The sequence below is a fragment of the Manis pentadactyla genome, chromosome 1, assembly GCF_030020395.1.
Source record: "Manis pentadactyla isolate mManPen7 chromosome 1, mManPen7.hap1, whole genome shotgun sequence".
In the NCBI taxonomy this organism is placed as follows: domain Eukaryota; kingdom Metazoa; phylum Chordata; class Mammalia; order Pholidota; family Manidae; genus Manis; species Manis pentadactyla.
Genome location: NC_080019.1, coordinates 189,490,955 through 189,518,398, shown reverse-complemented (window position 1 = coordinate 189,518,398; position 27,444 = coordinate 189,490,955). Strand labels below are relative to the sequence as shown.

The 27,444-nt window shown below is 35.9% G+C and overlaps 1 protein-coding gene across 10 annotated transcripts in view; it reads right to left on the bottom strand.

Moving 5' to 3' along the window:
* TTC3 (tetratricopeptide repeat domain 3) overlaps positions 1-27,444 on the bottom strand; it is a 156,252-nt gene that overhangs the window by 53,914 nt on the left and 74,894 nt on the right. For 8 of the 10 annotated variants that reach the window (XR_008998483.1, XM_036899242.2, XM_036899240.2 and 5 more), the window contains 15 exons: positions 26,352-26,464; positions 25,656-25,776; positions 24,603-24,725; positions 23,726-23,827; positions 22,318-22,410; positions 21,585-21,649; positions 20,438-20,574; positions 18,406-18,732; positions 15,736-15,987; positions 12,894-12,940; positions 11,866-11,922; positions 10,751-10,824; positions 8,335-8,499; positions 5,169-6,231; positions 4,238-4,303 (listed from right to left, as the gene is read on the bottom strand). Coding sequence is in view for 9 of the 10 variants with exons in the window: in XM_036899242.2 (XP_036755137.2) it covers positions 4,238-4,303; positions 5,169-6,231; positions 8,335-8,499; positions 10,751-10,824; positions 11,866-11,922; positions 12,894-12,940; positions 15,736-15,987; positions 18,406-18,732; positions 20,438-20,574; positions 21,585-21,649; positions 22,318-22,410; positions 23,726-23,827; positions 24,603-24,725; positions 25,656-25,776; positions 26,352-26,464 (2,805 nt within the window). In the remaining variant the exon portion in view is untranslated. The remainder of the gene's footprint in view (positions 1-4,237; positions 4,304-5,168; positions 6,232-8,334; positions 8,500-10,750; positions 10,825-11,865; positions 11,923-12,893; positions 12,941-15,735; positions 15,988-18,405; positions 18,733-20,437; positions 20,575-21,584; positions 21,650-22,317; positions 22,411-23,725; positions 23,828-24,602; positions 24,726-25,655; positions 25,777-26,351; positions 26,465-27,444) is intronic. The other 2 variants (XM_036899243.2, XM_036899244.2) reach the window with 2 other exon arrangements.

Below are 27,444 nucleotides of genomic sequence, written 5' to 3'. Positions count from 1 at the left end.
TATCTGGTATGATCCCATGTTTTAAAGAGCATTGCTTACTTAAGTGTAAAATAAGGCTGAGAAGCACAGTAATCAAAACGATTTGGTACATGCATAAGAAGAGACTCATAGATCAATGGAACAGAACAGAGAGCCCAGATATAAACCCATACATATATGGCCAATTAATATACAATAAAGGAGCCATGTATATACAATGGGGAAATAACAGCCTCTTCAACAACTGGTGTTGACAAAACTGGACAACTACATGCAAGATAATGAAACTGGATTATTGTTTAACCCCATACACAAAAGTAAACTCAAAATGGATCAAAGACCTGAATGTAAGTCATGAAATCATGAAACTCTTTGAAAACAACATAGGCAAAAATCTCCTGAATATACACATGAGCAACTTTTTCCTGAACACATCTCCTCAAGCGAGGGAAACAAAAGCAAAAATAACACATGGAAGTACATCAAACTAAAAAGCTTCTGTACGGCAAAGGACACCATCAACAGAACAAAAACGCATCCTATAGTATGGGAGAATATATTTGTAAACAAAATATCCGACAAGGGGTTAACACCCAAAATATATAAAGAACTCACATGCCTCAACACCTAAAAAGCAAATAACCCTATTAAAAAAATGGGTGGAGGATATGAATGGACACTTGTCCAAAGAAGAAAGTCAGATGGCCAACAGGCATATGAAAAGATGCTCCACATCACTAATTATCAGGGAAATGCAAATTAAAACCACAATGAGATATCACCTTACACCAGTAAGGATGGCCAGCATCGAAAAGACTAAGAACAACAAATGCTGGTGAGGATGCGGAGAAAGGGGAACCCTCCTACACTGCTGGTAGGAATTAAGCTAGTTCAACGATTGTGGAAAGCAATATGGAAGTTCCTCAAAAAACTAAAAATAGAAATACCATTTGACCCGGGAATCCCACTTCTTGGAATTTACCCAAAGAATACAAGTTCTCAGATTCAAAAAGACATATGCACCCCTATGTTTATCCCAGCACTATTTACAATAGTCAAGAAATGGAAGCAACCTAGGTGTCCATCAGTAGATGAATGGATAAAGAAGAGGTGGTACATATACACAACGGAATACTATTCAGCCATAAGAAAGAAACAAATCCTACCATTTGCAACATGGATGGAGCTGGTGGATATTATGCTCAGTGAAATAAGCCAGGCGGAGAAAGACAAGTACCAAATGATTTCACTCATTTGTGGAGTATGACAACAAGGCAAAATTGAAGGAACGAAACAGCCGCAGCAGACTCATAAACTCCAAGAAGGGACTAGCGGTTACCAAAGGGGAGGAATGGGTAAGGGTGGGCAGGTGGGGAGGAATTAGGGGATTAAGGGGCACTATAATTAGCACACACAATATAGGTTGGTAACGGGGAAGGCAGTATAGCACGGAGAAGACAAGTAATGACTTTAGCATCTTACCACATTGATTAGACAGTGACTGCAATGGGGTATGGGTGGGGACTTGATAATATGGGTGAATTTTGAAACAACAATGTTGTTCATGTGAAACCTTCATAAGACTGTATATCAATGATACTTCAATAAAAAAAAAATAAGGCCTAGAAGATGCATGTCAGAATATTAACATCAGTGATGGAAATATAGATTATTTTCCATTTCTCTTTCATAATTTTCAATATTGTTCAATTAAAAATATTTAAGGGCTATGTATTATTTTTGTAATTGGCCAAAACTATAAAGCTATCTGTACCAATAGAAGCAACACAATATTCTAACCTGACTTCTTCTTATTAAATGATCTTATAAATCAATCCTTATCAGTAATGATAGAATTTCTTCATTTTTAAATGACAGCCTAATATTTCATTATTGGATGTACCATAATTTCTTTAACCAGTCCAATATGACAGACATTCAGATGTACTGAATTTTTTGCTGACACAAATACAGACAAAACAAATAAATAACCTTGCTCACTGGTCTTTGTACACATGAGTGGAGATAAATCCCAAAATGCCTTCCCCAGATATCTACATTTTAATATTCTTTCAATAATGTATAAATGACTGTTCTTATTTCAAGTGAGGTTGGGCATCTTTTTATAAATTAAAAAAATCCTTATTTATTTTACTGTGGTTTGTCTATTCACATCCATTCTCATTTTTGTTAGGTTATTAATTTATTCCTGATTGATATATAGAAACTTCATGTTAAGTGAGGAAATCTCTATCTGTCCTATGCTACAAAACTTTTCCTAGTTTGTCATTTGTGTTTTGATATAGTGTGTATGTAGTTGTTCATATACCTATATATGCTATGTATATGTACATACACATCAATATGTGTAAGTGTACATATATATGTGTGTGTGTGTATATAAATACACATACTCTTTGTCATGCAGTTTATTATTATTATGAAAAAAATGTCTTTTTTTTCTACGTACTTTACAGATTCATTTTTTAATATTTAAATCTTCGATCTGCCTGGAATTTATTTTGGTATAAGGAAATGAGGTTTGGACCCAAATTCATTTTTCTAGACGGCAACCCATTTCTCCTAACATCATGTACTTAATAATCTACTATGCACTCAGCAATAGTCACCATTTTTTATTGTACTCAAATTTCTATATTCTGTTCTATTGGACCTTTATAATAGGTTATTTATGTGCTAATAGAGGTTTATATTATTTTTTGGTATCTTTTTGCACAGCTCCCCTTCTTATAGATTTTCTATGGGCATTCCGGATGCTTATTTTTCCACATGAAGTTTAGAATCAATTTTTCCAGTTTCAAAGAAATACTGTGCAGAAGTCAGGCACCCAGGTAGCCTCCTACCCTTGTATAGTCCTCCTGCACAATGTATCAGGGTTGGTAGGCTGAACAAGAGAATACAGAAGTGACACAATGTGACTTCCTACAGTAGGTCATGAAAGCCATTGCTATTTCTGCCTTGGATCAGCCACTCTGGGGAAAGCCAGGGTCCATGAGGGCACTTAAGCATCCGTACATGGAGATCCACAGGCAAGGAGCTAACACCTCCTGCCAACAGCCAGCAATAACTTGCCAGCTATGGGAATGAGTCATCTTGGAAGCACAGCCTCCAACCCCAGTCACTCCTGAGATGACTGAGTCTTTGTCAAATCATAAGAGATCTCCAGAATTGTCAAGCTAAACTGTTCCTCAATTCCTGACTCACAGAAACTGAGATAATCAATGTTCATTTGTGTTTAAGTGATTAGGTTTCAAGGTAATTTGTTATGCAGCAACAGATAACTAATCCACTCTTGTTCATGTTTGTACTGACATTTGTGTTAAATTAAAAGCTTTCGGGAGAACCAATCTCTTTACACTAACAGGTCTTCCTATTCTACACCTTTTTATTTATTTAAGTCTCTTGTGTGTTTCTCAATAGCATTCTAAAGGTTTTTTTTTCATAGATTAAATCTTTCATCTTTTTTTTGCTATTAAAAATGGATTTATTTTCTGCGAGTATACTTTGCAACAGGTTGTTGTTTGTAGGAAAGGTATTATATCCAATCACCCTTCTGAATTCTCTTACATTTTGGTATGAGGTTTCAGTTGATCGTTTTGGATTTTCAAGGTATACAATCTTAGCCTCTGTAAATAATACTTACTTTTATAATTTATTTCTATCTAATTTTTCCAGCTGATATTTCCAGGATAATAATAAACACAAATGGTGATGTTTTACCTTTAAATGAGATGATGGCTTTGGCTTAGGAGAGAAATATTCATCTATTCCCATTTTATTACGAGTTTTAGTCAAGAAAGGGATTTTAATGTTATACAATACCTTCCCAGCAAGTAATCAAATAACTTTCTCTTAAGATACATTATAAACAGTACATTATATTAACAGGTTTTTCTAATTGAATCATTCTTAAAATGGAAAAGTCTTTATAATACTTTCTATATCACCCATGTGAATAAGCTTTTATTTCAAATGAATACAGGCTCCTTATTTCAGTTAAAACAATAAAACCATTATACTTCGAAATAGGAAAATACTTGCCTTTTCCTCTGCCTCTCCTTCCCAAATTCTAACAAAAACACAGCCGTAATTTTTTTATGTTCTAAAGCTCATTCAATGATGACATTTTACATAGAATTAGCTGACTTCCAAAATAAGTCTAATTTGTCATTCCCATCTACATTTAAAAATTAATAAAAATGAAACCTTCTAATAATCTAATATAATTTTGACTCACCTGTTTTGTCTCAAAAGGATCATATGGCTCAGTATTGACCTCTTGATGTGCTATATTCCAAGACACCTTTGGAGCAAAACAAACACTTACTTAGATCCAATGTCTCTCTATTGCTCTAGTAAAATAAATCCATCATGTTATAAGACATGCTCTCATTTATGAGATGCTTCAATTTTTTCAAGGTGTTTTTTTGGGAGAAAATTTAGATAATATTCTATGATTTCTACAAATACCTCTATCAAGAAAGAGCTATCACTTAGAATTAGTAAAAATGAAAATGACTTTTATTATTCTTAACATATTTTTTCAAAGGGGGATAACCCAATAAGGCTTTCATGAATTCATATCCTAGAAAGTTAACTAAAGTTATTCTCATGCTTGGTTGAAAGGAACTTTTAATCACATCCCTCTTCATTCTGTCTGCTTGCCTCTTTAAACCCCCTCACTCATCCCATTTTGATTGGAGAAACTCCTCTTTTTCCTTCTCTTGGGAGCTACCTGTGCAGAAAGCACATTTTTCCTTCCTTCTCTATGCAGTAAGTCCTACAAGGCAGGCACCCCAAGCTGGGAGGCCCCCTGGTCCAGCACTGCTCTAAGTGGGTGGCTCAGCTGGTGTGTTGCAGGCTTCACTGTTAGGACATGCATTTTCTACAGAAACAGCCCTATCTTCCTTAGTGCATCTTTACTAATTAAGGTGATGCTCTGGTTCCATCTGCTGATTCTTCTATCTTATTTCTCAATTGGTGCAAAACTTGGGTTAGACCCCAAAATTCTGACAAGATGGTCTTTTCTTAAAACATTTTCAGGCAAAAGCTTTAGTAACCATTATAAAGTCAATCATTTTAAAGAACTTTAGTAAATAAAAGGGCAGTAAAAAAAATGAGAAGGAAGAAAACTTTAGTAAGCAAACTTTTTTCCTTTTAATTCTTACCTGCATGGAAACCATCTGTGTCTGTGGGATATCTGTTACTTCATCGGTACTTTCTGGATTTACTTCCCACTTGTTGACAGAGTTTCCAGAGTGACCATCATTTCCGATAGACTCAGTATGGGCTGCATCAGCATCATCTGTATTGCACTGTGGCTTTACCAGCATTCCCAAAGAATCCTGAAGACTCTGTGTTTTGAAGGCAATCTGGCTGCAGGGGGCATTCTCAGCATTTGAATGATGACCCTCAAAATGCCCAGCAGCACTTTTATCCGGTCTGTGACTGGCTACAGAAGATGGCATCACTGGTGATCTCTGCAGCTGATACTCAGGAGAAATGCTAGTCAGAGGTGTGTAAATGTTAGTGTACTGAGGCAAACTCGGTATCACGTTTATATACGTTGGTGGTGTCTGGGTAATGTCGAATCCACGAAAGGGAAGATACGTACAGTATCCTGTGACCAAGTGGGGCTGAGCCCAATAGGTTGGTTTCACATCCTCAGGAACTGGTTTGAGAGAACTGGGGGGGACTCCCTTTTGACCTGCATCCTCAGGTACTGGTTTGGGAGAATCAGAAGAGACCCCTTTGGGCTTCTCGTCCTCAGAAACTGATCTGGAGGAACTGTCGGACACTGGTTCCAGCTTCGCAGCTTCACAGGCTGGTTTGGGAGAAACAGCAGATACAGTTTTGGGCTTCACGTCTTCACAAGCTGGTGCTGAAGATAAGTCAGATGCTGATTTGGGATTTACATCTGGTTTAAATTCCCTAGCAGTTGGATTCAGTGGTAGTTTAACTCGTAAGTACTCCCCTGTTTTTACAATTTCTTCTACTTTTGTCTTAATGTTTTTCTTCTTTCTCTTTTTCTTGAGTCGTAATGCAACTTTCTTCAAGGCAATACAGTTGTCAATCACAACAAAACGAGGACATCCCAGGAGAAAAGATTTTAAACCTCCAGCCTTTTCTAGTATCTGTCGAGTTTCTTCTGGGAAGAATTCATATTCTTCAGAGAACATCTTGTTACTCATGTCCAAGGGACCATGTTCCTCCAGCAACTGAGAGAAGTAACTTGGAAAAAATTTACACTTACATGTTATTATAAGGAATGTTCATTTGAGAAAAATATGTCCCAAAAGATTCTCCCAAAGCAAAGTATTACTTCATTTTATTTCTAAATGCTCTCAACACCTCCCCAAACATATCATACTCAAATTAAACCTGAGAAAGGCTAACTGTAATCAATGATACTATAAATAAAATTGTTTACCCCTCAGAAAATAATACTTTAAAAAAATTTTTGGGAAAAAAAGGGACTAAAAAGTTACTTTAATAATTTCAATTAAATAATTATACAATCTACTTAAAAAGCAAGAAAATTTACTCAAGAAAAATAATAATATCAGTAACAAGAATGTCAAATAAGAAGAGGAAATCAAATTTCAAAAAAAAATCCTAATGGAATTTGCATATAATCAATCTATTAAAATTTTTCTGTTTGGGAATATGCAATGATTCAGAGGTACTAAAATGTCTGATCAATAAACCAACACAGTATAGAATCAGATCCACAGAAACAGGGCTGATCCCTTAATCAATTTCTAGCTCTGAAAGGCATTTATTCATTCCAGTTCTGGGGCTATTTTCTTTTCCATTCTTGTGTCAGTTGAAATGCCAAGCAAATTATATTTCCAGAGAACTCGTGGATGGCAATGTGAAAGCAGCTATAAAACTACACTAGTATTTCTTAAAATATGCTGGACTTGGTGCTTCAAGCATCCAAACTGAAACTAAACTATAGTTTACCATGAAGAGGGATCTAAGAGCACCTGGAAATGATGCAACTAAGGGAAACAGAAGACATGGCCAAATTATGGGTGGGTGACAGGCTTTCCAAGAGAATAGTTAGCTTTCAAACTAATCTTCATGGCAGATCTTAGCCCTCAATTTCTTCAGGAAGGCATCATGCACTAATACTAATGCCAAGCTCAAAATGGTAACTGCTTCCTAGATTTTCCTGAACTCTTTTTTCCATTATTTTATTCACATCACTCAGACTTAATTATTAATTTGACATTCAGTTTCAATCCAAAAGCAGCACACACCCTGAATTATTGAAAAAGAAGTCTATTATTAGATCAATGTCAAAGAGTCAAGTCCCCAATACAACACAGAGATAAAGGCTCTCTATCTGTATTATAATTCCAGCTAAGTAACCATCATCTTAGCAGAAGTAATATCAGGATCCTGTTATTCTTCCCTAATAAAAAGGTAATACTTCAACAAGCTATATTTCTTGTCACTGTATTTATGAGAAGCCAAACAAGCGCATCCATCAACATAAGGACAATGAGAACAATCAGTCACACTACCTACTGTCAAATATACAGTAGTCCCCCATTATCCATAAGGCATATGTTCCCAGACCCCCAGTGGATGCCCAAAACCATGGATAGTAGCAAAACCTAAATATATTATGCTTTTTTCTATATTTGCATGCCTATGATAAAGTTTAATTTAAAATCAGGCACAGTAAGAGATCAACAGTAACTAATAATAAAACAGAACAATTAGCAATAGACTGTAATAAAAGTTATGTGAATATGGTCTCTCTCACAGGATCCTTCTATCCTGTATTGACTCCTCTTGTGATTGCATGAGATGACAAAATGCCTACGTGATGAGGAACTGAGGTGAACGACACAGGTACCATGACAACACTAGGTTACTACTGACCTTCTACCCAAGCAGGATCATCTGCTTCTGGACCACAGGTAACTGCGGGTAACTGAAACCTCAGAAAGCAAAACCATGGAAAAGGGGGGACTACTGTACACCTTGTCATTCATGATTAAAAAGATTATCTCTGGAAACTATTTATCAGTCCTATGAGGACCAACTAGGACAGTTCTGGAAGTAGGAAGTACCTACATTAGCAACTCAAACTGACAAAACTAATAATCATTAGGATTCTAAATTTAGTGATTAAAAATCCTCAATTAACTTTGTGTATACAAGAAAAAGGCTTTAAAAATACTTTTCTTCCCCAGAGTTTACGAGCCAATAGATAGCTTCTTTAAAATAAACATAAGGGACACAAATTAAACAACTTTAAGATCTTTAATTGGTAGCCTCCATATAAAATAATAGTTGTAGAAATGTTAAACTACTTACTCATACAGAGTTGAACATTTCTGTTTTGGGTTAATGTCCCACAGCTTCTTATTACGGACAACATATTCATTACTTTGCTGTTCGTAGAGAGCCTCAAATTCTTCTACATCTTGCCGAAGATGATCAGGCACTACAAATGGGCCTGCAGAATTTGAACTGCGCCTGCTGATAAAAGATTTTATGAATAAAAAATTTGGGGGCAACCCAGAAAATACTTAAATTGCAAAAAGCATATTACTCAGCTTCATAATGCAAAAAAACACTTCCTGAGAATTAAATGCAGAAAAGTTACCCTTCCACAGTCACAGTCAAGAGGTATACACCTGAGTACTGAAAAAACACATTTAATTATTTATTCTTGCAACCAACAATTTTTTTTAACTCGTTTTAAAAAATATATCAATATTGCATTAATTTAACTTGTTAAAGAGAAAAATAGAAGATTTTATTATAAGTTACTAATTAAAGCTACAGATGGAGGCTGGTGAAAAGGTACTTAATAAAAAGATTTATTAAGAGTCTAAGAGTCTAGCATTCTACAATGATGTAGTGTTTTGAGTATGGGCTCTAAAACCAGATTGCTGGGTTTAAATCTCATCGCTGCTATTTATGAGCTTTGTGTTCTTAGACATATCACTCAACTATACTGTATTCAGTTTCTTTACCTGTAAAATAGACTTAATAATAGTATTTATCTCTTAGGGTGGAACAGTAGATTAAATGAGTTTATATATGTAAAGCCCTTAGAATAGTGCCTGGCACATAAGTGTTATCTAAGTATAGGATATTATCATTTTACCTTAAAACAATCCTCCATTTAAAAAATCCATGCAAATAACTGTATAAAATAGTTGTTACAACTCAAGAAATGTGAAAAAAAATACTGTGGTTTTTTAGTCCATAAAGGAATATGATATTAAAGGGTCACCACTAATCACTAGCTTTATTTATTCTTATGTCTATTTGTTTCTTGAAAACTCAGTGTCAACAACCAGATGCCACTGAAAATTACTAACATCTAAGGTTAAACTGTAACATCACATACAGCTCCCTCTCTCCTTTTATAGCAAATGTGCTACTAATTATCAATAGGACATTCTCTTTATTGAACATTTTAAACAATATTTTCTAGGAGTTTCTGAGAGTATCTTGCACACAGTGGGTTCTCTTGATAATAAGTGGGTATCTCTTGATAATAAACCTACCAAGTGAACGTCATCAGCCCTATGATTTTTTTTTTTTTGGTATCATTAATCTACAATTACATGAGGAACATTATGTTTACTAGACTCCCCCCTTCACCAAGTCCCCCCCACAAACCCCATTACAGTCACTGTCCATCAGCATAGTAAGATGCTGTAGAGTCACTACTTGTCTTCCCTGTGTTGCACATCCCTTCCCATGCCCCCCACACACATTATACATGCTAATCGTAATGACCCCTTTCTCCACCCCCCTTATCCCTCCCTTCCCACCCATCCTCCCAAGTTCCTTTCCCTTTGGTAACTGTTAGTCCATTCTTGGGTTCTGTGATTCTGCTGCTGTTTTGTTCCTTCAGTTTTTTCTTTGTTCTTACACTGCACAGATGAGTAAAATCATTTGGTACTTGTCTTTCTCCACCTGGCTTATTTCACTGAGATAATACCCTCTAGCTCCATCCATGTGGTTGCAAATGGTAGGATTTGTTTCCTTCTTATGGCTGAATAATATTCCATTGTGTATATGTACCACATCTTCTTTATCCATGCATCTACTGATGGACACTTAGGTTGCTTCCATTTCTTGGCTATTGTAAACAGTGCTGCAATAAACATAGGGGTGCATCTGTCTTTTTCAAACTGGGCTGCTGTATTCTTAGGGTAAATTCCTAGAAGTGGAATTCCTGGGTCAAATGGTATTTCTATTTTGAGCTTTTTGAGGAACCTCCATACTGCTTTCCACAATGGTTGAACTAATTTACATTCCCACCAGCAGTGTAGGAGGGTTCCCCTTTCTCCACAACCTTGCCAACATTTGTTGTTGTTTGTCTTTTGGATGGTGGCTATCCTTAGTGTTGTGAGGTGATATCTCATTGTGGTTTTAATTTGCATTTCTCTTATGACTTAGTGATGTGGAGCATCTTTTCATGTGTCTGTTGTTAGCCCTATGATTTTAATGCAGTTTGTATGAATTCTTTTTTTTAATTAATTAATTAATTTTGTTGTCATTAATCTACAATTACATAAAGAGTATTATGTTTACTAGGGTCCCCCCTTCACCAAATCTGTATGAATTCTTAATATCAATAAGCCATGCTATAAATTCAGCCAAGATAGGTCATATGAGGTTGTCATCATAGAAGCACATGTTTAGACAGAGAAGCTAGAGAAATAATACACTTGAATTAAAAGAGCAACAGTGTTTAAATTGTACTTACTTAAGGTCTTCACCTGAAGTGACAGTCCCATTATTTGGTGTTACTGAAGTTGTCCCAGACCCCACTAACATAGGCTGGTTTAAAAGACAGAAAAATGACCATGATTTTCTACCTTAAAATTCCATGACAGAAAAAAAAAACTGCCATTAAAACTGATGAATGCTTAAATAAATATGCACATAAATTTCTAATATATGAAACTTATCAAAATCTTGTGAACATACAGTAATAAAAGTTTAAATACCTGCAAGTTGTCCCAAATTAACATTTAGGTAGCTTCCAAGCTGTTCTCATCACCCCCTAATATTTATTCCCTTTCTCAACCCCTCCCCCCACTACCTGGGCCCCACATGCCTGAAAGCCAGAAAGAACCTACCTTAAGACTTAAAAATAATGCCCTATTTAGCTCCCAGGCTTGGAGTAGAGCCTCAGGTGAGAGGAAGGAAGGGATCCTATCAATGCTGAGAGACTGTTATGATGATTAGTATTGACCATCTTTATTTTAATTTTAGATAGTAAACATTTGAACAAAATTTCAACGAAACTTTTTGAATACTAGAAATTATTATTCTGCTTTCTTATGAACCTAGAAAATTCCATTTAGTAATAATAATAATAGATGGCAATTACTAAGCATTTACTAACTAATAAGAATAACTCTATTATTAATAATAGGTATCACCATTATTCCTGTCATACAGATGACACTAGAACATAGGGAAGTCAAGTAACTTGCCTAAGGTCACACAGATTGATAATAATAATTATTATTAAAATAACTGGTAAAACCAAGACATGGACTCAGGTCTGCCTGATCCCAAAGCTGCCTTGGCCACTATGGCCTATGACCATATACAGAGTCCTACATTATGATAATATTTTCATATGAAAATATCTAGAAAATAAAAGGACAATAAAAGTAAATGGCTCTTTGAAGAGTTACTTATATATAATATGAACCTTACATTTCCTCAAAATGTATAAATTGCCAAAATATCTTTAGATAAAAGCCTAAAACAGGTCTTTCTCTACAAAATGCTTTAAAATGTCCCAAGAATTGGTTCATTCTGATCTATATATTCAATTCATTATTTTAGACAAGCATTAATATATACCTTTGAATCTTTGGGCTTCTTTTTCTTGCCTTTGTTCTTTATCTTGGCAGAATTAAACTGAAAAAATGAAAGAAAATCAACAAATACTTAAAAAACAGTATTATGAAGCTCAACATAAAGACAGCATACCATGCCAATTTTCATAGGCTAGTCCTTAAGTTGAATATACATGAAATGCTGAACAAAAGTAACACTTGAGTATGTCAGCCCTAGCATTAAGATTTATATTAGAAGATAAGAAAAATGTAATGACACCTAATGTTATAACTAAAATTAAATTGTTCCAACATTTTAAACTCATTTTCAATACATGTCCTTTCAAGACACTAATCAGGCTTCCAAATTCCAGTTATATGCTACTAACAATTTAATGATATTCCTTTTACTAAGCCAAATGAGACATTCTGCACCTGGCCAGATACTGGGGCACAAATAGTGAACTGAGAAGAACCATTTACTTCCCACAGGGTGTGTTAGCTGTATCCATTCTTAGCTAGACACTATTTGACACAGCAGATTAAGACAAAATTTCAAGTAGTGATAACTTGATCCTAAAAAATGACTAAATGAGTATCCCTCTCTCTGAAAATTGCCACCAATTTTCAAAGGAAAGACAACCCTGGAATTATTTGAACTTAAACTCAATTTTGAGCCACTCAAAACAAAATCCCTTTGTTTTCCTTACACAGCAAAACATTAAAATTTTAATCATTACAGATAATTTTTCACTTTTATGACAGAAGATGACTCAAGGACTCCTTTCCTATTTCTAAGATTAACATTTATTAGTTGTAAAATTTCATGGACATTGTCTAACTTAAGCCTCAGAGTTTGCTGATTGTTGCTCCAGTTCTAAGAGGAAAACTAGCATTAACTTTCTAATGAAACAGCAGATGTTATCCAGAAGTCCTTCAGCTCTGATTCTGGAAGGCCACCTATAACGTAAACAATCACTGGCCTAGCTGCTCCTTTCTTCCTTTGGCTAGTACAAAGCAGAACAAAACATTTAAAGTGATCAAATAACTTACAGGCACATCTCCACTGTCTTGTTTCCTTAATACAGTACAGCGGCTATCTGTAGGAAGACATAGATGATTTTGTGAGAACATAAAGTATTTACATTGCCACACAATACACTAAAGCCTTGAAGAAAACCACCCAGATTCTACTAACATTGACTGTGCTCTACTCCTTGTTTTGCTTTGACACAAGTTTAGTTTAGAAACCAAAATGAAAATGGCTAATTAAATGGGAAACCAACTACAAAGAACCACAAAATACTGATCCAATTCAGCATAATTTGAGTACCTTCTAGGTGTCAAACTCTATGTGGTGCTGGGAATAGAGAAGAGAACAGTCTCTGCCACAGATAAGCCTGTGTTCTACAAAACAAACAGGCAAATACCTGTAATCCGTATGCTATGTCCCGGCATAAATACAATGGAAACAAAGCTGATGGAATAGTAGTCTCCAAGAGGAGAGGCCCATAGAGGGGTCAGGGAGAGCTTTGGGGAGGAGGGAGTATTAAAGGTAGACTTGAAATGAGCAAGCAAAGGGGTAGGACATGGCTATAGGAAATGCATGAGCTAAGATAGGAGGCAGTAAAGCACAAGGCAGGTTTGGGGACACTAAGAAGTAGGGTGCATATTGAAAGGGCAGATGGGGAGAGTGATGAACCTGGACAGATGATGTGAACTTAATGTGTAAGCCAAACGAAGCAAGGGTTTCCCATGCAGAGTAACTACAGGGTTAGATAGATGGTTGAGCAGCAAATAAGAAGAAGATTTGGAGTGGGAAGGTCTAGAGGCATGAAGATCAGTTTGAAGGCGCCTGTGATAGTCTAATCATGGGAAGATTACTAAGGTTCTGGCCCAGGGAAGTGGACATGGACAGGAAAGGACAGATCAAAGATGAAGCTTATTTTGGTGATAAACTAGACATGGGTAATAGGGAAAAAGAAGAACTGAGACCAATTCCTGGGTTTCCTGCTTAAAAATGAGATTTACAACAATGTTATTAACTGAGATAACTTTAGGAAAAACAAGTCTCCTGGAACTTGAGAGTCTTTGACCATATTGCTGTTGAGGGACCTTTTTTGGCTATTTACACAGAAATGGCAACAGGGAAACAGGCACACAGAGCTCAGGAGAAAGTCTGGGGCTCCGAATTACCACAGCACTGGTGACATTACTGGATACCTTTAATACAAGATCAGTGGTGGATTTTGATAACTTTTAAGAAATACAATCATTCCTTAAATGAGAAGAGATAAAGCTGAAAATGTCCGGGGTGAGGGTGCAAGGCAGAGCTACTGGACCTGAACATCTGCTGGGACAGCCAATCATTTGGTTGGGGGCTTCTGACTCTATGACTAAAAGCAGAGAAACAGTCAGTGGACTGTGTATTTTAGGTACCAAAAACAAGAATCAGGCAACGGCACACAGAGAGGGCACTGTGTCCTTTTAAGTTGTCTTGTTGTGTGATCCAAACATGCATTGGTTTTGTAAACTCAGCCCCAAGACAGCATTTTATTACCAGCAGCAGCAAACTGTTGGTAATAAATTCAGGCTATCAAGTAGCATGTCACCTCATCATGAAGCTGTGTCCTGGAAAAATAAAGCCATCTGTATCTGAGTATGCTCTTTCTTAGTAACTGCAACAAAAGTAAGCTTTTCAATTCCTTATACTACATTTCAATTTCGTAACGTGACACTTTTGTACAAGGCCAGACCTTTGAACGTACCCTTTAAAAAAAAGCACGAAATTTAACAGTCTAACTCTTGACAATATGCAGACTTCTGATGCGGAGGCAAAACAGAGGGGCATTATCACAAAACACTTCATACTAAAGATAAATTAAAATTAATTAAGAATCTAAAAATATTAGAATTTGAAGCAAATCAGGACCATATAGACCACTGGCTTCAAATTCTACCATTTTAGGGATGAAGAAACTAAGACCTAAGAAAATCAAGGCATTAACTACTCGTTATCCTCTTCTGCCAAGCTGAAGTCCATGCTGGTACCCAAACAGGTCCCCCAATGTCCCTCCACCCTATGTCTCTAAGCCCCAGTATAAGCCTGCCCACCTCCGCTCCCATGTTCACAATCCAGTTTGGCCTCTGCCCCTGCACCAAGGCTTTCTCCTCCCCAGGGAGAATTCAAGTGCTTGGTCTTCTGTCTGTACCCCCAGCACTCCTAGTCCTCTCTTACTACTGAGCTTATTCCCATATAACAGTTATCAGTATATTCGCCTTATTCCCTTTTCTAGAACATAAGGTCCTTGAGGGCAGGGACTAGCATAAACATCTCTGAATTCCTGTTAACACCTAGCGTGGGACCTTGAAGTAGTAACAAAAACAAGGTTTTTAATAAACTGACATAGGGAAGAAGCTGGGGGGGTGCCACAGCCTACATTTCCTGACCCCTAGTTCTAGGCTCTTCTAACAGACATGTTACCTGTTTTAGATTCTGCAAACATCACCTACTTCTGCAGGCCAATGTTTTCTTGAATGTTAGAGATCAAACTCTATTTTATATCAAACTTTATTTCCTAATAAATTCTGTCCATGTAGTAAGCACTCTTGCCATGATACATATCTAAGATGAGGATAGTATGTCAAAACATCTAAAATGAGAATGTATGGTGTGTAGTCAGTGTAATGTACCAATCTTAAGTATCTCTCCAACACTTAGCTCAACAGAGTAAAAAGGTTTTATAATCACTGTTTTTAATCAGTAACTTCCCCCAAATAAATGGGTTGTACCATAATACTACTATTTTCTTTGTAAAGTATTTAAATTAAGCTATGTTTTTCACAGATTTCTTTCCTAAGGTTTTCAATATAAATTGAAACTTGGACCACATACCCATTATATCAAAGAATTCATCTAAAGCATTATGCAATGCTGGAAATTTGTCTCTGTGTTCTTCAAGCAGCCATATTAAACATCGTGCCTCCTTCAATGATGTTGGCTGGCAGAAATAATCAAGTTGCTTTCCTTCTATAGAGCCTAGTTTATGACCATATTTCTCATTCCAGAGAAATGTCATGATGCTAAAATCAAGTTCCTTAAGAGATGCTCCATAGCGAGAGAAAAAAGGTCCTGTGGCATCTAAGCCTGTAAGAAAAAAACCCAAGTAAAAAGGGAAAATTATTTACTGTAAAATCACATTCAGTTTTACATCTCTGAAAGTGGTTCCATTATAGTTTGCTCATATTTTCAGCAAAAACATCTAAATACCTGAATATAAATTTTTTCAAGCTATTTTACATTTTAGAAACACCATTTAACACTGATATGCTAATTATAATTCTTAACTACTAGCTAAATAAGGTGGGCCAAGGGCATCTATTATTATAGTTTTTATTAGACTTAGGCAATGAAAGGCATTGAATTCCTTTAAAAGAGTAACAGTAACTTTTTTTACTAATTGAAAATGACTTTCATTCCAATTAGCACAAATTAGCAAGATGTTACAATACTTTTTCTACATATATCCCAAAATTAAACATCAGTAATACGTAAAAGCTTCTTAAATGCCTTTTTAAAATAGGACATGGGTAAACCTCCCCAACACCACAATGAACTGCTCTTTATCACAACCTGAGAATAGTGTGGTTTCTGAGCCTCCTCACAAAAATCAGGGTGGTTACTATTCCCAGTTTTATTCCCCCTTCTATAAATCAGAAAAAGGAGTGGCTGCAACCTCACACACTGCTCCTGAGAGGGTGGTGAGTCCCTGCTCCTTGCTAACACAGCCACCAAAAAGCAGAGATTAACTTCATTCTATCTCCCCACAGACCTCATAACACAGTACTGGTGCCTCTTATGTTGGCCACAGATTCTCAGTCAGCAAATGAAGGGCTCTGCTCAGTCAAAATTACCCTGGACTGCTGTTTCTCCCAGATGAAACAGTTAGCATGTGGAGGTTACACTGCATGAAAAGTTGGTATCTTTAAATACCAGACCAGTGATGACATAAAACACTCATACAATAGAAGGTTTAAGGGACTGTCAATGAGAAAATAACCACATTCACATCTTCCATTTAAGGTTCACATTGGAACATGTGCAGTGAGGGAAAGGCAGGCAGATTACTGCTAGGATTGCAATGTTAAACACCGCCTCTGCCGCCAGCATATAAACTGACCTCTCACATTAAATATGCAAGATGTGACGCTCTGTACAGACTTTCTGTGATAAGGAAGTAAAACTCATTCCAGGAACTAGAAATCACTTGCTTTCAATAAATACATAAGCCTTACATCAGGACTATAGTACAACCTTACTTATTTAGATGCTCAAACTCATTTTACACTTAGTATTACACATATGTAGTTATTAAATGATACCTGTAATCTTCAGAATAAATGTTCATTGTATTAAGGGGACACATTCACATTGTCCTGTCAATGAGCTGTAAGGCTCAATGCTACCAGTTACCTGCATGAAAAGTGGCAGGCACTCTTGCCCAGGTAAGCATAACCAGAGAGCCTACTACTTCTCTTGAGTCTATCTTCTAAAGCAGATTCAAGTAAGAAATGACATTATAATTTATTTATCTGATAATGTTAACAGATGCTAATGACAATCCTGTCACTTGAGAGTAATTTTCTTGACCAGAGACCCATGGAGACGTATGCTCCCAGGAGCAACATTGAGCTATGAACTAAGCCAAGCTTGCTGCCATCTTACTATGTTTCTACTGACAGAACTGTTACCAACATATTCTCTGGAACCATAGAATTCTAACAGCTCCATGTCTCCAAACCTTAGGCAGGTCAAGGTGGCTCACAGAGGCTGTGGCTCCTGCTGACCTTTTATCCAACAGCTGCCAATGAATCATCTATCATGCAAGGCCAGTTGCTATCATGGTCACCAAGTTAAACAGTGCCCTAGTAGGTACCCAAAGAAACCACTTCTCATGTTAGACAACAACTCTATCTGCAGCTGTCTTCTGCAGTTCCTGCATGGCCTTGGACAAGAGCCTGCTTGAGTGGGGTGTTCCTAAACCAATTAGGAAAATTAGGGCACAGTAACATCGTTTTATAATTCTGTAATTCACAAGAGTCTAGTTCAACCCCAGAGTATTTTTTTTCATAATCCTTAGATACAGATTTGCCTTAGATGAGCCTTAGTTCCATCTTCCCTCTAAATTTTTTATTAAGGACTCTACCACAACTGCACAGTCCCAGAGGGCACAGCACTGATACCCAACTCCAGGGGTGCTAATGACCCATGGCTGGGCCAAGTATTCAAACAGTTTACACATTCACAAATGGTTTAGTATAATACAGGAGTGGATTTTCTAATTGACTGAATTTTCTTATGTTTGTACCTTTTGAAAAAGTATATTGTAACCTAGCTATAAAGTAACCTAAAAACTGTGACTTGGGAGGAAACAGTATTTTTAACCATGCCAATTTGTAGTCCCTACATTTAAAAAAATCAAAAATGATAGGAAAATTAAAAAGGATTTGAAGGCCTACGTTTACCCTTCCTACTGAACTGCAGCTCTAGAATTCAGTGGCATACCAAAGCTGTTAAGTTTCTGGATCCAGGCAGCTAATTTTGGCTCCACTTCTTTAAGCTCACTCAGTACATGCAGAAACATCCTGGTCTTTACTCTATTCTTTTCTTGAATCAGGTGACGAATGACATAGTCCACTGCTTCATTTAGAAAATTTCTGCTTGAAAAACAGGTTGTGTAGTCTTCTGTGCTTAAAACCTTCCAAGAAAGCAATTCTTTGAGAAGCTTGGAAGTATTCAGTATACCGGATTTAATCTTGTCAGTATACTGCTTTATGCACTGCAGAATTCTGTCATCAAGGAACTGGCAACTCTGAACACTGTCTATGGTTTCTAAGGATAAAAAACAGTGGTCAGTTTAAGTGAGAAACAGGACCAATGTGTAATGATATAAACTCAGAAAGAATAATATAACATTACAAAACAAAACATGACTCAGATTTGTAATATTGTTTTATTAAATATAAAAGTCTTATATTAGGAATACAAATATTTGATAATACCTCTGAAAAGATGAAAGTTCACATTAAACCAAACATATAAAAAATAAATATCTTACCTCTTTCATTCTGTATCACTTACATAACATCTACAAGCTTAGATCTACTAAAAGGTTACTTTCTTCAAAAATCCTAACCCAGCCTCATCACCTATTTAAACTTTGTAGTCAATAAATTGGTTCAGTCAGTAAGAATACAAAGTTTTTCTGGAGTTGAAGGGATTCATTTATTCACTTATGAATTCAAATAATAGTTGGTAATTAATGTTATTTCAGCTTATCATTGGATCCTAAATCAGATACCTGTGGAGCTGTTGATTCCAAGCTGGAAAATATCTCAGAAGTACATGTTCCCACCCAGGCATCTCCCTAGTGGATGGCCATTTTTAGTGTCTTGAAGAATGCCAAGTTAAAATATGAACATTCACTAAAAACTTGTTCAGTAGGAACAGTAACTTTGATTGATTTGTGAAACATCAATGGAATATTAGATGAAAGACAAAGACAACAACAGGAAATATTCCACTTTGGGAATAGCCATCATGGTAGCAAATGAGAATAACTTAACTTTGACGCAAAACTCACAGCAGCCCTGGGGGTGTTACGTGCAGCATGGTGACTACAGTTGATTGTACTGCAGTGCATATTTCAAAGTAGCTAGGAGAGTGGATCTTGAAAGTTCTCATTATGAGGAAAAAAAATTTCTGTAACTATGTATGGTGATCACTGTTAACTGGGCTTACTGTGGTGATCTTTTTACAATATAAACAAACACTGAATCATTATGCTGTACACCTAAAACGAATACAATATTATGTCAGCTATACCCCTCAAAAAGAAAAGAACTCAATTAAAAAAAACAAAAAAAACAAAAAAAAAAAACAAAAAACCTGAAAGTAAATATATCCACAGAAACTGTAAAATTACCAAGACATTCCTATGTTAGCCAGGTTATGATGACAGGATGAGCATAAAAGAGGGTTGGACTAGGTAATCTCTTTGGCACCTTTTATGAACTGCTTCTTTAGTTGAACCAGTTAAAATTACTTTAGCATTACTTCAAGTAATTAGTAGCTAATTTACTGTTCAGTGTTCTGGACCTTAAATACACAGAGTGGAGTTTACAGAGTACTTTCAAACAACAATATGCATGTCAGATATTATTTCCACCTTCACTTCAAGGCTGAGGACACTCTGACATGGAGTTTGTGCCCCAGTTAGTGGCAGGGTAGCATTCTGAATCCCCATATACTTCTTCCAAATTCAGTACTCTTTACACCAAGCCCTTCCCCATCTCGGGGTAATAGAAGACAGTGACAGTGTTAAACTACTAACTGAAATCTAAATTTCAATTCAATAAAAATATGAGGCCCAATAAGATGAATATATTTTTCTTTTTTTTTTTTCTTTTGGTATCATTAATATACACTTACATGAGCAATACTGTGGTTACTAGATTCCCCCCTTTAGATGAATATTTATATTTATGCTTTTAAGCAAGAATATATTATTCTTATCATGCTTTGGACTTCAGCATACCTTTCTGCTCTCCAGTTTTGGGGACATTATTTTCCCTTAAGTCCTCTTCCATCCTTTCTTGTGCTAATTTTTTTGCTTCTTTCTTCTGGATCTTTCTCTTCAATTTTTTGTCCTCTTTCAGTCTTAGCTTCTCTAGGCTGATGAACATTCACAATTAGTGATAATTCACTTTTGTTATAAACTCAATTAACTATTTTCCTTTGCCTATTGTAGAAACCATTCTCCAAGCAGTAGGTTGGAAGTTCTCCTTTTCAGTTAGATCTTGGCCTACATGTTCTGTTCAGTATCAAAAATGGTTGACATATGCGGTCAACTCAGTTAAAATAAGGGTATTTTGTTTCATGAAAAAAAGGACCTCAATGAGTGAGTGGCTTCTAATTAAGGATGGCATATTTATTTCCAAGTATATGAGTTATTGCTTAGGGTAAATAGGAGTAAGTAAAATCACTGTGGAAGATGATATAAACACTCATTTCAAAGAAAAGAACTCACAGTAAAATATTATTTTCACATCTCAATAATGGCCCACTATACTGGAATTTGGTTGATATGGTTACAGTGAATTCTCCTCAACAAATAATTCTGTTCCATCTTTTCTTCTGCTTTTTCTTGGTCACCAATGATGAAAAACATCACTTCTTAGAATGAAAAACAAGAAGCAGGACCAAAAAAGAGAAGGAAAAAGGATTGGAATTATTTGATCTGAATAAGAAGATACAGAAAAGTGAATAATTTTGACAGTATATTGAGTTTTTCAGGGTGAGGAATGGTTATTGGTTCAAAATGTTTGCTGAAAAGGAAAAATGCTTTTGGAATTAAAGTACAAACAAATTAAAGTATACAGAGCTAACTATATAATTTTATTTAAATGCCAAATCTTCTAATCAAATACATCATTTCACGACATCAAATATAATTTTACTTTTAAATTTAATCCCTAAATAATGCTTGTTATTCAAGTTTTTAGTATTTATCCATTCTAGGCTAGTTCTCTTTAAGTTTAAAGTACCCATAAAATTCATTTAAAAAACATTTAGGTGTGTATACAGAGCCAATTTAAAAAACAGCATAATTTAGAAATCCTCATTTAATAGACATATATTCTAAGAAATATCATTAAGCTACAATTGATAGTTAAAAATCTTACCTAGAACATTTCTGTTTCAGAATAGGTCTTGGAGGAACTTTTTCTTTTACAACCTTGTGTTCAAACTTTAAATAAAAACAAAAGACATCCAAAATTTGTCTCATACTCCCAAGACATAAAGCACACAATGGTAAGTAAGCATTTTAGAGGTACACACAATGTTCAATTTCAGAGAACAGTGATGATGTTCCGACCAAGACAAAAACAACACTTTAGCAGAACAATTTACTTTTCAGTACTTTTCAGAACAAAAGAATAGACACACCTTAGGAAGAAGTTTTTTTTTTCAAAAAATTAAGAGTAAGAAGAAAGATCAAATAAGTTACAAATTTCATTACAACACATGCCTGCCATTCCCATACAGTAAAGCCAAAGGTAATCCCTCAAGATTCTTCCCCCTCCCTAAGACTCCCCATCCTCCCAATACCCAAAGTTTACTGGGGATTAAAAAAAATAGTTATCAAAAAGTAAAAGCAGTAAAACAAAAGTGTAAAAGTAAAAATGTAAAAAGCCTCTTTTTTCTTGCAGGAAATAAAAGCATGTGAGAATCCTTCACTGCAGAGAAGCATTTTTACATCCTAATATTTCTTTCATTTTCTTCAATTAAGTAACTGTTTCTTTCCTAGACAGCATTAGATTCAAATAATACAACTTCCACAAATATAAATGTTTTAAAATGTATAAGCATTTTGGTTACCAATTTAGTAAGATTTCCCCTTTATTAGATACTTACTTCACATTTAACTTGTCCACCACTACTGAAGATGATAATCTTGGAAATGATTCCTTCACAGTCAGGGGTAAGACAAATTCCTTGTAGAAAATCCTGTTTGAATGAAAAAAGAAAAAGTGCTGTATCTCAGAATAAATCTATAAACGTATACCGTCTTAGCCATCAGTAACAGTCAAAATATGGTGTACAAGCTGTTTCGGGGAGCACTGAAAGTTCCGGCTCACTGCCATTTGACTTTCAGAGGCTCCCTGTAGGAGGAACAGACCCCCGGCCGTCAGGCCGACCACGTGACTTGCTTTGGTGAATGCAAGGTGAGCTGACGTGATGTACGGTATGTCCAAGCAAAAGCTTTAAGAAACAGTGAATGGATTGTCCATTGCTCTTTACCCTCTGCCACAAGAACATGTTCCAGGTACTCTTCGACCTTAATTCAGAAATAAAGAACACAGCCCCATAGACTAGAGCTGCTGCATACCAACCCTGGCTGACAGCTACAGAACTTCAGGACAAATAATGGAAGCAAGAAATGAACCTGTCTTACTGTAAGAGATGAGGTATTTGGGCTGTATATTACTTCAGTATACTCTAGTGACTAATTTACAGAGGGCATTTCAACCCATGGGAATGGTTAAGAACACTAAGGGAGCATGTATATCTAGATAAACTCAATCAAGACAAAGACATAGTTGGAGTGACTCAATAGCAACAGTTAATTTGGTAATATTACTGTATCTTTATGTGAAAATGTATAAAAACTGAGAAGTTATTTCTACCAAACTTGAATAATTCCTACTGCTAACAGACACCTAGCGCAATGACTTCAATTTTTTTCTCAGTAAGGAAATAAAGTTTACACGAGCCTAAGGAGTGTAGAAAAAGGTTTTATGTACACAGCTTACATGTATCAGAAACAAATTCTATGAATGCAAATAAGAATACAAAATTGTGCCTCCTCTCAAAGTATACCTAGCTAATGGTAATTAATATCACTATCTTGCTAATTAAGAGAAGCCCCAATGAGAGATGGCAGTACAAAACCTAAGTTGATCTCTCAGTACAAATTATCTCATCACATTTCAGTAGAAAATAAATTTAAGACATCAATTCTACATCATAACATTAAAATCAGACATTAAAATTTTCATTTTTGATCATAATCCCCAATGTAAAAATTGGCTGAACAATTCATTAAAGGCCTCTATAGTTATTGGCTTTATATCTGTGTAAAATAAAAACAAAAACTGACTTTCTACTTTATCATTCAAGTTTTAATTTAAAACTTTCTAATTATATCTAGAATGCAAAGAAGGGAATTCAAGATTTCTTCTGAAGATTCTCTGAGGAGTCACATATAATAGTATACACTAAGCATACTAAAAAAATCTATAGACAATTTTGTTAGCCTTACCTTGTCAATTTTATCATTATAGGTTGTAGTTTTTAACTTCTTCCAACAGTTCATGTGAAATTCTATTTTACAGGTCTGGCAACAGCTGATTCGTATAAAACCCTGGGGGTTTAAAACAATTCACATGTTAAAGATGTCTACGTATACACTCTAGCTCACACTCACAATACACACAGAGATAGAGAGCTGTCTACATTCACCTGGCAGACATAACTAGACATCACATTTTCTCCTGGGGAAGTACAATCCTTCTGTACCCCAGAATGCCTAGTGCTGGAGACACAGAGCTTGAATGGCATGTTCATTCTCATAGCTTACAGTTGCATTATCCTTTACAATATCAAATAGTTTATAAATATCATTTCATCTGATTTACTAACCAGGGACAGTGGGACTGTGGGCGGTTACTATCTTCTTGAATAAACTAAGACCCAAGTAATGTATTCAATCAATTAAGTGCCAGACTTGGTTTGAGATTTAGGTTTCTATGAGTTAATTAAGTGATCATAATGGCCTTTAGATTCTTGGGCTCAAATTTTACAAGAAATTAGAATCACAACAAATCAGAGGTGACAATCACATTTTGTTTCCTGTGCTCCTAGGAAACAAGCACATTACAGAAAACACTGGCTAGAAAGAGGAAATGGAATTAACTAGCCTGCCTCCTCAGGTCCCTCCCCCTGCCCTCAGTGTTTATTCAGTGGCTCTAGGTCCCCAGTTGCAATGATGCAGACCTAAGGAAGTCCAGAGGATGGAGAGGGCATGAAACTGCTGACAAGCTGGAGAACTTGGGTGCAACCAATTACAAAATTTGTTCTGAACCCATTTAAAGGCACAATTCTGCAAGTTAATGGCCTAATATACATTCATTACATACCTTAAAGTCTGGATCAGTTATGTATATCTGGATTTTGGAATATCCACGGCACTTCTGATAACAACAAATGGCATCTGGCACTGGAGGGAATTTGCATTCTTCAATAAATTTTTCTAACATCATCTAAAACAAAAACAAACAAATATGACATAATTACACTAATTCATCAGTAAAAATGCTTGTGATTTTAATAACCTCTTACCATCAAAATATTTTCAGCATATGAATAACTAAGTATTTTTTAGCTAAGAACATACCACATACAACTTTTAAAGTTTCCCCTTTTAGAAGGAGACATGTCAAGAGAGAAAGATGCAAAAAAAAAAAAGAAAAAAAGAGAGAAAGATGCTTATTGGCTATCTGTGTAACTTCCTGGCAGGTTAAGTCTACTCAGGTCCTTTGGCTACTTTCAATTAGACAGTCTTTCTATTACTGAGTTGTAAGAGTTGACCCCTGTGCTTTTAAAAGCTTCAGCCAAAAGCAACTTCTGAGTGTCACCGTTAACCAAAAAGCCTTATCAGTCAATTCATACATTATTTAATCTTTCCAGAACTAGTAAAGCATCCTATGTGTCTGGATAAGGGAGTAAATTTTATCCAAGTCTTCAAGTACCAACTCAGTTAACTACAATAACTACAATGACACGATGCTAAACCTTCTCCAAGTACAACCAGCATGTCATATTGTTTAGTGATGCATGCTCTGAAGTCAGAACACCCAGAGGTAAGTTCCAGCTCCACCACTTACTGCCTGTTTAACCTTGAGCACATAACTTAATCTCTCTAATCTTAATCTTCCTCACCTGTAAAATGGAAACAATCAAGTATTCACTTGTGGGTAGCTGTTAAGGATAGAAGGTAATTATACATGGAAGGTGTGACTGGCACATAGGGAACATTCAATAAATGCTAGTAATTCTCACTAGTCCTTAAAGGGGAAATGCATGTGGGGAGCTAAGAGCACAGCACTCCTACCTCTGTCTTCTGAGATCTTGGTCAGGCAGTGCAGATGGGCTTTTCTGGTTAGTAAGAAGCTCTCTACAGAAATAGTTACCTTTATTTTTCCTGGCTGAGTCTCTTCAATAACCACATTACTTGTGGGCCAAGTTAGCACTCCTGGAAGACGACAAATCAAGGTTCTTGCTTTCTCGAAGTGATTAAGAGCTTCTAGGAATCTGAAGTCATCATTTCGAAGAAAGAAGGTATTAAACATGTGACATGAATTTTCATTCCCCACAACAAAAGCCATGGCGATTTCAAGCTTACTAGTAAGGAAGAGTACATTCAATAAATCAATGCACAGAAATATTCAATGTAACTTATGTATTTAAAAAAAAAAAACAAGGTATTATTCCTGTTTGTATAGAAGTAATATAAGCTAAACATAAAACTGCCTGGACACTGCCTTTATTATAAATAGGTGCACACTAGTCCTTTGAATGTTGCAATTTATTTTTTAAAGTTTCCAACAATCAAAACAGGAAACTGAACAATTTGGTTGTTCCATTGTTCTTTCATTCACTTAGCAAAAGTAGATTCTTGTATAGAAACAGCAACCCTCCACTGCAACTAATTAATCATAAACAGGGAAAGGGAAATTTTTTTTAACTTGACTCTATTAGGGTATCTATATTAAAAATTGTTCTATTAGAAAAAATTATTCCAGAAAAGGGATCATCAAGTTAATTGTCACATTAGACTTCAAATGAGTTGCCAGCCCAGAACATAAAGTAGTGTGGTTTCTACTAACCTGTTTTTTTTCAAATATACTTTCCCAATTCCACAGTAGGCCAAGCAATCAAGTCCCTCATTGGGGTAGTGTTCAATCATCCTCTTAAATTGGTTTTCAGCTTCAGATAATTCCTTCAGTAGTAATAAGAACAATGACCATTTACACAAAAAGAGAAATGCTGGAATAGATTTTATCTGAAGGTTGATCATCTTTGTGTAATATTAAAAGTAATAAATGTATATCCAAAATTTTCTATTGCAAAATTCTATCTTCTGCATTTCATTTTCTTAGCAATTATATAAATTTTGACCATATGAATACTCAGAGGCACACCCAAAGTGATCCACCCCCAGAATGAAAAGTTGGTGCTAAACACGTTGGACAACCAAAAAATGGGTATTTAATCACACAGAGAGGGCTAACTAAAAGGTCTGGGTTTATGGAAAAAAGACTGATTTCTATGCAAATACACAGTAACATATATCCTAGCAAGTGCTGCTCCCTTGAAGCATGGCATTCCAATGATGCTGCCAGAATTTTGTGGCGTAAGAGAGGAAAACGCTCTGAAAAAACACCTTTTGGAATACTCCCAAACTCATTCTATGAAGCCAGCATCATCCTAATACCAAAACCAGGCAAAGACACCACAAAAAAAGAAAATTACAGACCAATATCTCTGATGAACATAGATGCAAAAATACTCAACAAAATATTAGCAAACCAAATTCAAAAATATATCAAAAGGATCATACACCACAACCAAGTGGGATTCATCCCGGGGATGCAAGGATGGTACAACATTCGAAAATCCAGTAACATCATCCACCACATCAACAAAAAGAAGGACCAAAACCACATGATCATCACCATAGATGCTGAAAAAGCATTCGACAAAATTCAACATCCATTCATGATAAAAACTCTCAATAAAATGGGTATAGAGAGCAAATACCTCAACATAATAAAGGCCATATATGATAAACCCACAGCCAACATCATACTGAACAGCGAGAAGCTGAAAGCTTTTCCTCTAAGATTGGGAACAAGACAGGGATGCCCACTCTCCCCACTGTTATTCAACATAGTACTGCAGGTCCTGGCCACGGCAATT